The sequence below is a fragment of the Oreochromis aureus genome, linkage group 2, assembly GCF_013358895.1.
Source record: "Oreochromis aureus strain Israel breed Guangdong linkage group 2, ZZ_aureus, whole genome shotgun sequence".
Taxonomy (NCBI): Eukaryota; Metazoa; Chordata; class Actinopteri; order Cichliformes; family Cichlidae; genus Oreochromis; species Oreochromis aureus.
The window spans coordinates 29,493,583-29,507,382 of record NC_052943.1 but is presented as its reverse complement, the minus strand read 5'-3'; the positions used below and the strand labels follow the sequence as shown (position 1 = coordinate 29,507,382).

At 43.1% G+C, this 13,800-nt stretch overlaps 1 protein-coding gene across 1 annotated transcript; it reads left to right on the top strand.

Annotated features, from left to right (window-relative positions):
• Positions 1-893: 893 nt before the first annotated feature.
• LOC116329690 (NLR family CARD domain-containing protein 3-like) lies at positions 894-13,511 on the top strand. Its single transcript, XM_039621771.1, has 17 exons — positions 894-972; positions 1,080-1,188; positions 1,295-1,417; positions 1,494-1,601; positions 2,006-2,116; positions 2,222-2,353; positions 2,474-2,545; positions 2,794-2,916; positions 3,273-3,351; positions 3,492-3,705; positions 4,923-6,726; positions 6,829-7,002; positions 7,351-7,524; positions 8,636-8,809; positions 9,070-9,240; positions 12,105-12,151; positions 12,321-13,511. Exons 2-17 carry the CDS (start codon positions 1,106-1,108, stop codon positions 12,911-12,913), a joined length of 4,182 nt encoding a protein of 1,393 aa, XP_039477705.1. The 5' UTR covers positions 894-972; positions 1,080-1,105; the 3' UTR covers positions 12,914-13,511.
• Positions 13,512-13,800: the final 289 nt, after the last annotated feature.

Sequence of the window (13,800 nt, the reverse complement as noted above, 5' to 3'; positions counted from 1 at the left end):
GAGGTTTCTTTCTGCTAAAAACAGTTTTTCCTTCCTGCTGTCATCAAAGGTTGATTGGTCGAGTTTTCTTTGTATTACTGTAGGGTCTTCATCTTACAGTATAAAGCGCCTTGAGGCAACTGTTGTTGTGATTTGGCGCTGTATAAATAATATAAAATGAAACTGAATTAAATTGAAACTCTTTAGTCAAGCTTGTAATAGTAAGAAGGCTTATTTTTAGTCATTTACACATTTTTCATATAACAGTTTAATCATGAACACTGTTAATATAAATTGTTCTTCTTCAGAACTTCAACCAGAGTTTATGAGTTTATGAAAACAGCTGTGTGTTGGTGTCATTTAGGGTGGTACATCGCCACATTGTGGAATAAACTGTAATCAACCTTTGTAAATACTGCATATCCCAGCAAATACTGCATTAACGTTATACTGCAAGAACTCTGCAAGTATAACTTTATTTTTTTATAATTATTATTGTTCTTCTGGTTTGCAGATAAACAATACTGTGCACAGTTTATGGTTTTTGACTTGACCAGTAATATTCATGCAGTGTTGCTTTGATTGTGGGTTTGCTGTGGACACTGAGAAGAATATTAGCACGTGGAACAAAAGGACGACATTTCTACACTTTGAAGTGTTTGGTCAAACTGAGGCACTCTGTATAAACTGTAGGCAAAAAGTTTCACTTTTAAAGCTATGAACAAACTTGGATGGAGTGACACGAATCACAGTAAAACAGTTCTTTTTTTCCTTTTTCTTTTTTTAATGTTTTTGTGGATGAATTTCTTGGCCCATTTAAAAATCCTGCTTATCCTGCCACTCCAGCCTAGCAGGGGGCAGTATTACTCCTACATGTTTAAAAGAATAAAAGAAGAAGAGTCGTAGCAAGCCTGCAGTGACGTCATCACTTCCTGGTTATTATTTACTTTCATTTTATGGCTTGAACCTGCAGATGATTGTCTCCGTGTAGAGGTGAGTAAGGCCCACGGTTCACTGCTGGGCTCTGGCTCTGAATTTGCTTCACTCGGAGCTGCGAGTTTGTGACACTCAGAATGAGGAGAAATCATTTTTTTCTGCAGGTTTCTGTGCTTCAGCTGATTCTGTGATGGCGCTGTGTGAAAACACAGAGGAGCTTCCTCCTCCCTCTAAAGCCACTCTGTGTGGAGACGAGATCACCAAAGCTCAGAGGTCAGAGGACTTTCTTTACTGTCAGGGACTCTTCTGTATGCTACAGCTCTGCATTTAAATCACTGCACCATCATTTTTATTCACATGTAAAACTGTGTGTGTGAAGCCCAGAGAAGGAGCACACACCCCACACTGCCCACCGTGAACCTGAACCCAGCTGTATGTCCGTGATGAGCAACCAGTCGAACGAGCGATATATTGATTTCAAACAAGGAGCACAGGAAACAAAGTGAGTTTTTGTCAGCATTAAAACTTAACAGTTACGCTGAATATGTGACCTTTGAAACATATCAATATTTTATCAGGATACGTCAGAGAAAAAAATCTAAACCTGAACCCGTCTGTGTGTCCACGATGAGCAGCAGCTCAAATGAGCGATATATTGATTTCAAACAAGCACCAGTGGAGACGAGGTGAGTTGTTGTCAGCATTAAAAATGAACACACATGTAACATATATGTTAAAAATTGTTTGCCCCCTTTTTTTGCATATTTGCCACACAAATCTTAATATTAGACAAAAACAAACTGAGAAGATACAAAATGCAGTTTTTCATTTTAATTTATTAAGTCTACCTGCCCTTTGTGAAAAAGTACTTTCTCCTAAACCTAATAAATGGTTGTGCCACCCTTGGCAGCGTAGACTGCAGTCAAGTGTTTGTGATAACGGCCCTATAAAAGGGCCAGAAACATGTCAGTGTTAGAAAGAAAAGGGAGCAACACTTTTCAAACCACTGTATTTATTTATTATGTTATTTTAATCTGTGACAGTTAAGCTGAATGTGTGACTTTTAATACATTTCCTATTGTTGTATCAGGGGTCATCAGATTCCAGATACTTCTAAACCCGGACCCAGCTGTGTGTCAATGATGAGCGACCAGTCGAATGAGCGACATATTGATTTCAAACAAGGAGCACAGGGCACAAAGTGAGTTGCTGTCAGCATTAAAACTTAACATTTTATTCTCTATTGAAATGTTTGACAGTTACGCTGAATATGTGACCTTTGATACATCTACCAATATTTTATCAGGATACGTCAGAGAAAAAAATCTCCTAAACCTGAACCTGTCTGTGTGTCCACGATGAGCAGCAGCTCAAATGAGCGATATATTGATTTCAGCCAAGATACAGAGAACAGTCAGAACCTGCCTGCTAATGAAGGGTAAGGATATAAAGCTACCAGAAATATTTAATTGGACTTTTGCAAATAAAATATTTTAACCAGGAATTAATTCACTTCATGCTGTTCATTGTAATTATGTGTTTTCTTGCCCATATGCAGCTGGTTCTCCTTCATGAAGAACTGGATCATGGATGTTATCATGAATTTCTTACAAAGATTATTTGGGAAACAGTAAGTTGTTGCATTACATCTTACTAATTATTCATTGTGTTTGTCTCGGTAGTGCTGCTGGGAGAAGAAGCAACGTATATGTGGTTGACGAAAGTTGTGACTAAAAGAAACCTGAACATAGAGATGTAGTGGTAGCACATCTGTCCACCAAGCCAGAGATCAGCTGTTTACTATCATTAACATCTGTCACTCACTGCAGCCAAGCAGCATCTTTTCTTCTTGAGTTAACTTTATCTGCTGTTATTCAGGTTACAACAGATACCAGCATCTACTGAACCTGAACCTCAGCTTCAGCCCAGCTTTGCACCCACATTGTGTGATGAATCTGTTCTTCATAACTCCAGCGATGAACTCGACTCTGTTAACAAGACGTAAGTACTTCAGGGTGATGATGAAAACTGAATGCTATAGCATTCATCTTAGTGAAACGTGGAAGTTTCCAGTATAACCAGTCAGAGAACCTAAAGAGGAGCAAAAGGAGGTTGTAGATGACTTGCTCCAGAGAACTTGAGAAGTTTACAGTGAAGGAGGGGAAGTTAGTGCAACCTGTTAGGACTAGACCCAGCTGAGGATGCTGAAAGCTACAAAAACCTGCAGAGTAAGTTGTTAACTCTCGGAGGGTTCAGCATCACTCAAAGCTCACAGTCACTCACGTCCACTGTTTGAAGCCAAATGTTACTAGATGGACCTCTGCCTTGTGGGAGCTCATTTTTCACAATTCTTCCAGATTTGATGAGGAGAGTTCAGAGGTTCCCAGTGATCAGTCTGCCCAGCAGCATCAATCTTGTCTGGACTCAATGTTTATGGTGTGTACAACAACTTCTTTTACATGTGTTTTGTTCCCAGTCATCTCCATGCTGCACAGACCAGTGGGTTATGTGTCGGGCTCTGATGGTTATCGTGATGATTCAAATCTGATTTCATCATTTGATATATTCTGTTCAAGCTGCTGGAGGACAACATTATCACTTTTGTGAAAAATGAGCTGAAGAAGATCCAGAAGATTTTGTGTCCAAATAACTCAGAGAGTCAGATGGAGGAAGAGACGCTGCTGGGGGGAGAGGGTGAAGACCAGAGGAACAGAGAGGCATTGGTGAAGCTCGCCCTGCATTTCCTAAGAACAATGAAAAAGGACGATTGGGCTGACCGTCTGCAGAACAGTAAGTAAAATGAGCCTGATCAGTAAATGTGACAGTCATTTATCTGTGTTTTCATGGATGAGCAGTTCTCGAAAAAGCTGATATCTAGCATGCTAAAAGTTGACAGGAATTGCAGATTGTACTATATTCGATCTGTTTGGGTGCAATTATTTAAAAATTCAGTTCCTGAACCATATACCGATTCTGCCTTTTATTCAGCACTGTTGGGCCCCTGCTGGGGGGTGGGGTGCACTTGGGTCTCGGGTCTGTGTGCCTGGAGCTCAGACTGCTCTGGTGGAGCCTGCGGGGCTCTCCTCTGCTCTTCTCTGAGTGGGGGTCGCGGTTGTCCCTGCAATGGCCGTCCTCGGGCTCTCTCTCCCTCTCCTTCTGTTAACTTTTTGACAGTTTCTCTTTCTTGTTATATAAAATGTGTTTTATAATGTGATATCATTGTGCAGCTCCTAAAGAGTTACCAGTTTTAGTTACTTTAGGTGTGGTTAAAATAAAGTATTTAGCAGTTATTTTATACTGAAATTTCCAGTGAAAACATTACCTGAGCTACTTTTATGCTTACGTGTCACTACTATTGCGCTGCTGCTGCTGGTACCTTGTTTCAGTAGATTCAGACTTCAAATTAGGTGGTCTATAATTGGTCACACTAACACATTCAAAAAGAAGGATATGAAATGCCCTTTATTTACTTGCACTTATAAATGGCGCTGCCTTCAAGGATCAATAAAATGTTCAGTATCTTTTTTTTAATTTGTCACATGACACCATGCAGAGGTTGCTCAAGAGTTATCCACCACATTGGACTTGAATCACAGTTGCTATGGAAAAATGTGAAAATAACCTAGGTTACACTCTCGTTCCCAAAATAGGAACTGAACATTTTAGATTAAATGAGAATCTCTTCTAAGTGTATCCAATAACACTCAATGAGCATGAAATTATACTGCCCTGTTTTTTTTCAAATTCTTTTTTTTTACTTTAATTCTTAAATTACTGGTTAATTTACTCTTTTATTTATAACAAGAGAAGAACCATAACAGCACATTCTGTTGTACTTCATTATATTTCTGCTACCTTCTGAATTCTTCTGCCATTATTATCCCAAGATGGCAAAATAACAGCACCTACTGTTCACAAGGCATAGACAGTACTGTTACTACTGTGAACTTTGATTGTGCTTTTATTTGGTAGATTATTGCTCACTGATGCAATTTCTTTCCATTTAGAACTTTTTGCTCCACAATGTCAACGTAAACTTAAAAGTAATCTGAAGAAGAAGTCCCAGTGTGTGTTTGAGGGGATCGCTAAAGCAGGAAACCCAACCCTTCTGAATCAGATCTACACTGAGTTCTACATCACAGAGGGAGGGACTGCAGAGGTCAATGATGAACATGAGGTCAGAAAACTCGAAACAGCATCCAGGAAACCAGAAAGACCAGAAACAACAATCAGACGAGAAGACATCTTTAAAAAGTCACCTGGAAGAGATGAACCAATGAGAACAGTGCTGACAAAGGGAGTGGCCGGCATTGGGAAAACAGTCTTAATTCAAAAGTTTACGCTAGACTGGGCTGAAGAACAAGCTAACCAGGACATCCAGTTTACATTTCCATTTACATTCAGAGAGCTGAATGTGCTGAAAGAGAAGCAGTTCAGCTTGGTGGGACTTGTTCATCACTTCTTTACCGAAACCAAAAAAGCAGGAATATGCAGGTTTGAACACTTCCAGGTTGTGTTCATCTTGGATGGTCTGGATGAGTGTCGACCTCCTCTGGACTTCCACCACAATGAAACTCTAACTGATATTACACAGTCCGCCTCAGTGGATGTGCTGCTGACAAACCTCATCAGGGGGGAACTGCTTCCCTCCGCTCGTGTCTGGATAACCACACGACCTGCAGCAGCCAGTCAGATTCCTCCTCAGTTTGTTGACAGGGTGACAGAAGTCAGAGGGTTCACCGATGAACAGAAGGAGGAGTACTTCAGGAAGAGATTCAGAGATGAGGAACAGGCCAGCAGGATCATCTCCCACATCAAATCATCACGAAGCCTCCACATCATGTGCCACATCCCAGTCTTCTGTTGGATCACTGCTACAGTTCTAGAGGATATGTTGAAAACCAGGGAGGGAGGAATATTACCTAGGACTCTGACTGAGATGTACATCCATTTCCTGGTGGTTCAGTCCAAAGTAAGGAAGATCAAGTATGATGGTGGTGCTGAGACAGATTGTCACTGGGGTCCAGGAAGCAAGAAGATGATTGAATCACTGGGAAAACTGGCTTTTGACCAGCTGCTGAAAGGAAACCTGATCTTTTATGAATCAGACCTGACAGAGTGTGGCATTGATATTAGAGCAGCCTCAGTGTACTCAGGAGTGTTCACACAGATCTTTAAAGAGGAAAAAGGGCTATATCAGGACACAGTGTTCTGCTTCATCCATCTGAGCGTTCAGGAGTTTCTGGCTGCTCTTCATGTCCATCTGACCTTCATCAACTCTGGAGTCAGCGTGCTACCAGAGGAACAAACAGCATCTCACACATCTGAAACACCTAAAAATAAGATTGTAAAGACAGACTTCTACCAACTTGCTGTGGACAAAGCTTTGCAGAGTCCAAATGGACACCTGGACTTGTTCCTCCGCTTCCTCCTGGGTCTTTCATTGCAGTCAAATCAGGATCTTTTAAAAGGCCTGCAGACACAGACAGAAAGCACTTCAGAAACCAATCAGGAAACAGTCCAGTACATTAAGATGAAGATAAGTGAGAATCTGTCTGCAGAGAAAAGCATCAATCTGTTCCACTGTCTGAATGAACTGAACGACCGTTCTCTAGTGGAGGAGATCCAACAGTCCCTGAGTTCAAGAAGCCTCTCTGTGGATAAACTGTCTCCTGCCCAGTGGTCAGCTCTGGCCTTCATCTTACTGTCATCAGAAAATGATCTGGATGAGTTTGACCTGAAGAAATACTCTGCTTCAGAGGAGGCTCTTCTGAGGCTGCTGCCAGTGATCAAAGCCTCCAAAAAAGCCATGTAAGTACACAGACAGGTACACATTTATTAAAATCAGGAAAGCAGCATTTCTTTTGTTTAAGTATTTAAAAATCTGTATTTTTTTTCACATTCTGTTTTTAGACTGACTGACTGTAACCTCTCAAAGACAAGCTGTGAAGCTCTGACTTCAGTCCTCAGTAACCCAGTCTCTAGTCTGCTTGAGCTAGACCTGAGTAACAACACCCTGCAGGATTCTGGGGTAAAAGCACTTTCTGTTGAACTGGGGAGCCCACACTGTAAACTGGAAACTCTAAGGTATGGATAAATAATATAAATAACTGATGTGGTCAGATCAGACATTTAATAATCTTTAACCTGTGTAAAAACAAGTTATGGAATCGCAATGAGTGTCATGTGTCCTCCATCCTTCATCCCTAACTAAGCACTATCCATTACGAAAAAAGTTATTTCAAGCTTTGAAAATGTATCTAACACCAGTCAGTGTCCTTTTGTGGGATACATGTGAGACAGGACAGCTTCAGACTATATCTCAATATGTGACTACCAACATTGTTCAGAGTTCATATATGAATCTTTCAGCTAGGGATACTGAAAATAGAAGATGAAAATACATGGGACTTGTGTTGTTTTCTGGTTCGGCAGACTGTCAGGCTGTCAGATCACAGAGGATGGTTGTAGGTACCTTGTCTCAGCTCTCAACTCTAACCTTACCCACTTGAAAGAACTGGACTTGAGCTACAATAATCCAGGGGACTCAGGAGTGCAACTGTTGTCACATGGACTAGAGCATTCATTATGGAAGCTAGAAACTCTGAGGTCAGTTCTTATGATTATTTTTAATTTTTCTCTTTTTGATATCTTTGTTTCCTTTTTGAGGATTTTCAGTGTGTGCAAAACCTCTGCTCTTTTCATATAGCCACAGATTTATTGAAGGGGGGGTACCTTACAATATAAAGTGACTTGAGACCACTGTTGCTGTGATATGATGCTATATAAGTAAAACTGAATTAAATTGAATGTTGTGACTTTGAGGAATAGCTGTGGGAGTAAAACAGCACAGCGGAGAACTTTATCGATCCTTTAAAAGCAGATACAAGTACCACCATTTTTATATTTTGCCATCTGGAGCCATTTGAGTCACTTCATGATTGCTAATGGCATATAAAGCACTAAACCTCAGTATACATGCTTGCATAAATCAAATGTATTTATTAAATTTATGGGTACATGGTTTGCTTAATCCAGTTATTTATACAAGACATAATCTAAAAATTCTCTTAGTGCCTTTTAAATTACAAGGTGTGAATTCTGAACTAGTGCTGTCCCCTGAAAAGTTCAGGTTACTTTGCTTTACCCTTACCTAATTTAATTCTTTGTAAATTGTCTGGGATGTGATTACAACAAAACGTCTACCTCTATTTGTACATCACTATGCCGCTCTTAGAAAATTATGGAAATAAAAGTATTGTACAGTAGAGTTTGTAAATAATCTGAGACCTTTAAAGTGTTTGTATAAAAATGTATGATTTGACAGTAAGATAACTTGAAAGCCAATTTCTTTCTGATATTTTAGGGTCTTTGCTTTACACAGGAGCTTTATATTCTATCTTTTAAACCATATAATATATTTTCAATATATTATACTGATATGGAAATAAAAAGAATAAGTCTTTTAATCTCACAAATCTTTTTGAGCTTTGTTAAAATAAAACATAATATGTGTGAACAATAGACATTGTGGTATTTAAAGCATAAATTAGATCAAAATTACTAATGTTCATTTCCATGTAGCTAAGGGATCATTTGAGTTTTAATTGAACTGAATTTTGTATTTCGTTACATCGCCATACAGTAGTTGATAAGATTTTATGCTCATTATTAGATTATTTGTTTATTCAAACCAATCATTGTGTGATTGGAATTGCAGACTGAGTGTCTGCAACCTGTCAGAGAAAAGCTGTGAAGCTCTTTCTCCAGCTCTCTCCTGCCAGTCATCGAGTCTGAGAGAGCTGGACCTGAATAACAACAACCTGAAGGATACAGGAGTGAAGGCACTGTCCACTGGACTGGAAAGTCAACACTGCAAACTGGAAACTCTCAGGTTAAGATTAGCCTCTGCAATCAGTGTTTACACTGTGAATTAAGATGACTGTTTCTCTGCTTATGTTGTTATATTATAATATTTATTTTTATTACGTTTTCTATTGGGACATCTGGTTATTGGTTGAAGATAATGGTCTGGATTGTAATTAAAGAAACAAAATGTGATGATAATAATCAGCTTAAATAAATGATAGAAAACAGTACCTCAGCGTTTTGTTTCTTTAGTAACTTATCCAGCGTCATTTTGTGTGCCTGCAGGCTGTCAGGCTGCTTGATCACAAAGGATGGCTGTGCTTCTCTGGCCTCAGCTCTGAACTCCAACCCCTCTCATCTGAAAGTGCTGGACTTAAGTTACAATCATCCAGAGGATGCAGGAGTGGAGCTTCAGACTGGAGTAAAGGACCATCGCTGGAAACTAGAAACCCTAAGGTTGGTGAGATGACATTATTGTTAATGACTGAGCAGAATGGATGTTGATACATCCATCCGGTAAATTGAGAGCTTCGCTTTTACACTCAGCTCCCTCTTCACCACGACGGACCGGTGCAGCGTCCGCATCACTGCAGCCGCAGCACCAATCCGTCTGTCGATCTCCGGCTCCCTTCTCCCATCACTCGCGAACAAGACCCCGAGATACTTGAACTCCTCCACTTGGGGCAGGAACTCATCCCCGACCCGGAGTGGGCACTCCACCCTTTTCCGGCTGAGAACCATGGCCTCAGATTTGGAGGTGCTGATCCTCATTCCCGCTGCTTCACACTCGGCTGCGAACCGTTCCAGTGCGAGCTGGAGGCCTTCACCTGATGAAGCCAACAGAACCACATCATCCGCAAAAAGCAGAGATGAGATTCTGAGGCCACCGGCGAAAGCCCTCCGCCACTTGGCTGCGCCTAGAAATCCTGTCCATAAAAATTATGAACAGAACCGGTGACAAAGGGCAGCCCTGGCGGAGCCCATCACCCACCGAGAACGAGTCCGACTTATTGCCGGCAATGCGAACCAAACTCTTGCAACGGTTGTATAGGGATCGAATGGCCCGTAGCAATGGGCCAGACACCCCATGCTCCCATAACACCTCCCACAGGACACCCGAGGGACACGGTCGAATGCCTTCTCCAAGTCCACAAAACACATGTAGACTGGTTGGGCAAACTCCCATGCACCCTCAAGTATCCTTGAGAGGATAAAGAGCTGGTCCAGTGTTCCGCGACCAGGACGAAAAACCGCATTGTTCCTTCTGTATCCGAGGTTCGACTAGCGGACGAACTCTCCTTTCCAGCACCCTGGCATAGACTTTCCCAGGGAGGCTGAGGAGCGTGATCCCCTGTAGTTGGAACACACCCTCCGGTCTCCCTTCTTAAAGATGGGGACCACCACCCCGGTCTGCCAATCCAGGGGTACTGCCCTGATCTCCACGCAACATTGTAGAGGCGTGTCAACCAGGACAGCCCTACAACGTCCAGAGCCTTCAGGAACTCGGGCGGACCTCATCAACACCAGGGCTCTGCCACCAAGGAGTTGTTTAACTGCCTCAGTGACCTCGCCCGGAAATTGGCGGGTCATTCCCTCATCCCCAGACTCTGCTTCCTCCTCGGAAGACGTGTCAGTGGGATTAAGGAGGTCCTCAGTATTCCTTCCACCGCCTGACAATTTTCTCAGTCGACGTCCAGCAGCGCCCCGCCAGCACTATACACAGTGCAGGTAGAGCACCGCTTTCCCCTCCTGAGACGCCTGACGGTTTGCCAGAATCTCTTCGAGGCAGTCCGAAAGTCTTTTTCCATGGCCTCTCGAACTCCTCCCACACCCGAAGTTTTTGCTTCAGCCACTGCCCGAGCCGCATTCCGCTTGGCCTGTCGATACCTGTCGGCTGCCTCCGAGTCCCACAGGCTAACCAAGCCCGATAGGGACTCCTTCTTCAGCCTGGTGGCTCCCTTCACCTCTGGTGTCCACCATTTGGTTCGGGATTACCACCACGGCAGGCACCAACCACCTTGCGGCGCAGCTCAATGCAGCAGCCGCGATGGAGACGCGCTGAACATGGTCCATTCGGACTCAATGTCCCCAGTCTCCCTCGGAATGCTGTTGAAGCTCTCCCGGAGGTGTGCGTTGAAGATCTCGCGGACTGGGGCCTCTGCTAGATGTTCCCAGCACACCCTCACTCACGCGCTTAGGTGCACCGGGTCTGTCCAGCGTCCTCCCCGCCACCTGATCCAACTCACCACCAGGTGGTGATCAGTTGACAGCTCAGCCCCTCTTTTTACCGAGTGTCCAGAACTTATGGTCGCAGGTCTGGTGATACGATTACAAAATCGATCATCGACCTGCGGCCTAGAGCGCCCTGGTGCCACGTGCACTTATGGACACTCTTATGTTCGAACAAGGTGTTCGTTATGGCCAAACTGTGACTTGCACAGAAGTCCAATAACAAAACACCGCTCGGTTCAGATCAGGGAGGCCGTTCCTCCCAATCACGCCCCTCCAGGTCTCGCTGTTGTTACCCACGTGAGCATTGAAGTCTCCCAGCAGGACAACAGAGTCTCCAGATGGGGCACCTTCCAGCACCCCGCCCCCAGGGACTCTAAGAAGGCTGGGTACTCTGAACTGCCACTCGGCGCATAAGCGCAGATGACAGTCAGGACCCGTTCCCCGACCCTAAGGCGCAGGGAACAAAACCTCTCATCCACCGGGAAAAACCCCAACGTACCGGCAGCAAGCCGAGGGGATATTAGAATACCCACCCCAGCCCGCCGCCTCTCACCAGGGGCAACTCCAGACTGAGACAGAGTCCAGCCCCTCTCCAGGAGACTGGTTCCAGAGCCCAAGCCATGCGTAGAGGTGAGCCCGACTATATCTAGCCAGTACCTCTCAACCTCACGCACTAACTCAGGCTCCTTCCCCACCAGAGAGTTGACATTCCATGTCCCTATTGCCAGTCTTGGCAGCCGAGGATCAGTCCGCCAGTGCCTCCGCTCCTGGCCGCCGCCCAGCACACAATGCACCCGACCCCTATGGCACCTCCTGCGGGTGGTGGGCCTGCGGGAGGATGGGCCCATGTCTCCTCTTCGGGCTGTGCCCGGCTGGGCCCCATGGACTAAGCCCCGGCCACCAGACACTCGCCCTCGGGCACCCTCCCCGGGCCTGGCTCCAGGGCGGGGCCCCGGTAACCCTATCCCGGGCAGGGTAAACTGTTCCCTCGATATTCTCTTCATAAGGGTCTTCTGGATGTTGATACACTGAATGTAATTTCTGTTTTTGCATGTTGAAAGTTATGGTGTTGATACTTGTCATTTCAGGGTGGAACCTGCTGGAGCAGACTGGTTGAAACCAGGATTGAAGAAGTGTAAGTGTTTTGTTTTTTTAATTCATAAAAATTAAAACCGTAAATATTAAGCTGTCTTTATATTTTGGTGTCATTTTCTTAAGATTATCACTGATATAGTGATTCATACAGTGTTAAAGGAACAGCCGGTAGATTAACTGCAGCTGCATTATGTCTCTTTTCTTGACAGATCTCTCTAAACTCACAGTCGACACAAACACAATAAACAAAAATCTCAAACTGTCTATGAATAATATGAAGGTGACACATACGAGAAACGACTTCATATATCCCGATCATGCTGACAGATTTGTCGACTGGTGTCAGCTGCTGTGTAAAGATGTTTTACATGGTCGCTGTTACTGGGAGGTGGAGTGGACAGGTGAGGTTGATATATCAGTAAGTTATAGAGGAATAAGAAGGAAGGGAGAACGAAAAAACTGCAGATTTGGAGAGAATCCTCAGTCCTGGAGTCTGGACTGCTCTAATACCCGTGGCTACACTGTGTATCACAATCAGAGAATATCAGTCATTCACCCCTCGTCCTCCTCGTGCCCTCCCTGTGGTTCTAAGCGAGTAGCAGTGTATGTGGACTGTCCTGCTGGCACTCTGTCCTTCTACAATGTCTCCAGTGACTCTCTGATCCACCTCCACACCTTCAACACCACATTCACTGAACCTCTTTATCCTGGCTTTGGAATCTGGCACCATTCATGTGGTTCCTCAGTGCGTCTGTGTTCTGTGCAGGTGGAAGAATCTCCTTCTGTCAGAGAAACTGTGTAACTGCAGATGCACAGACAAATCTACAGGCTCTCATGGACTCGGATCACGTTTAACGTCTACATGAGGGATTTCTTAAGAATTTAAAGATTGTGTCTTTAAATTGGGATTGTGTCTCATTATTGCAGTGATTCTGTAACTGCTGAGTGTCTTATGTAAATCATTCTGACCTGCCTGGTTGTTTAAAGATGGATTTTTTTCATGTTCACTCACACTTTTTGTTTTAACATTTGGAGAATCTGTGTATGTTTTATAGTTTCACTTTGTTTTTTTTCTGTGAAATGGGACAAAATTGAAAACATAGACTTTGAAGACCAAATGAAACTTGTACTAGTATTGTAAAATATTTAATGTATATAGTATACATGCAGTATTATATAATTCATACAGAAGGGTGTGTTGTAGATATGTATAAATCATTTTATTAAGTATTAGAGGGGGAAAAAAACTGTTGTCAGCACAACTGGTATTAGAAACAGACAACTCTGGAGCTCAAGTCATTTTGTATTCAACATGAAGTGGGTTTCCTCGCCTTCAGTGAGCTTCAAACAGCTGCTCATTGTCACAAACTGCTCAATCCAGTAAAACTTTGTGAAATTCACCTCAAATATAAATGTGTTTATAATGATTTGAATATTGCAGACAGAAATAATGTGAATTAGGTTTCCCGCCAGGTTGAAGCTGATGTTTGTCAGCATTAAAAGACTACTTGCATAAATACATTGAAATCTCTTAGGTCGCAGTAAAAGTTAAAGTTTTTTTTATCTAAATGGAACAAAGCTTGGTTGGTGGTCAGCAGTGCTGCCTAAGAGCAAGAAAGGTTTTGAAAACCCTTCCTCTTACTCAAAATTTCTCTAAGTTGAAAGATGAATTTAATAGCATGGAACCAT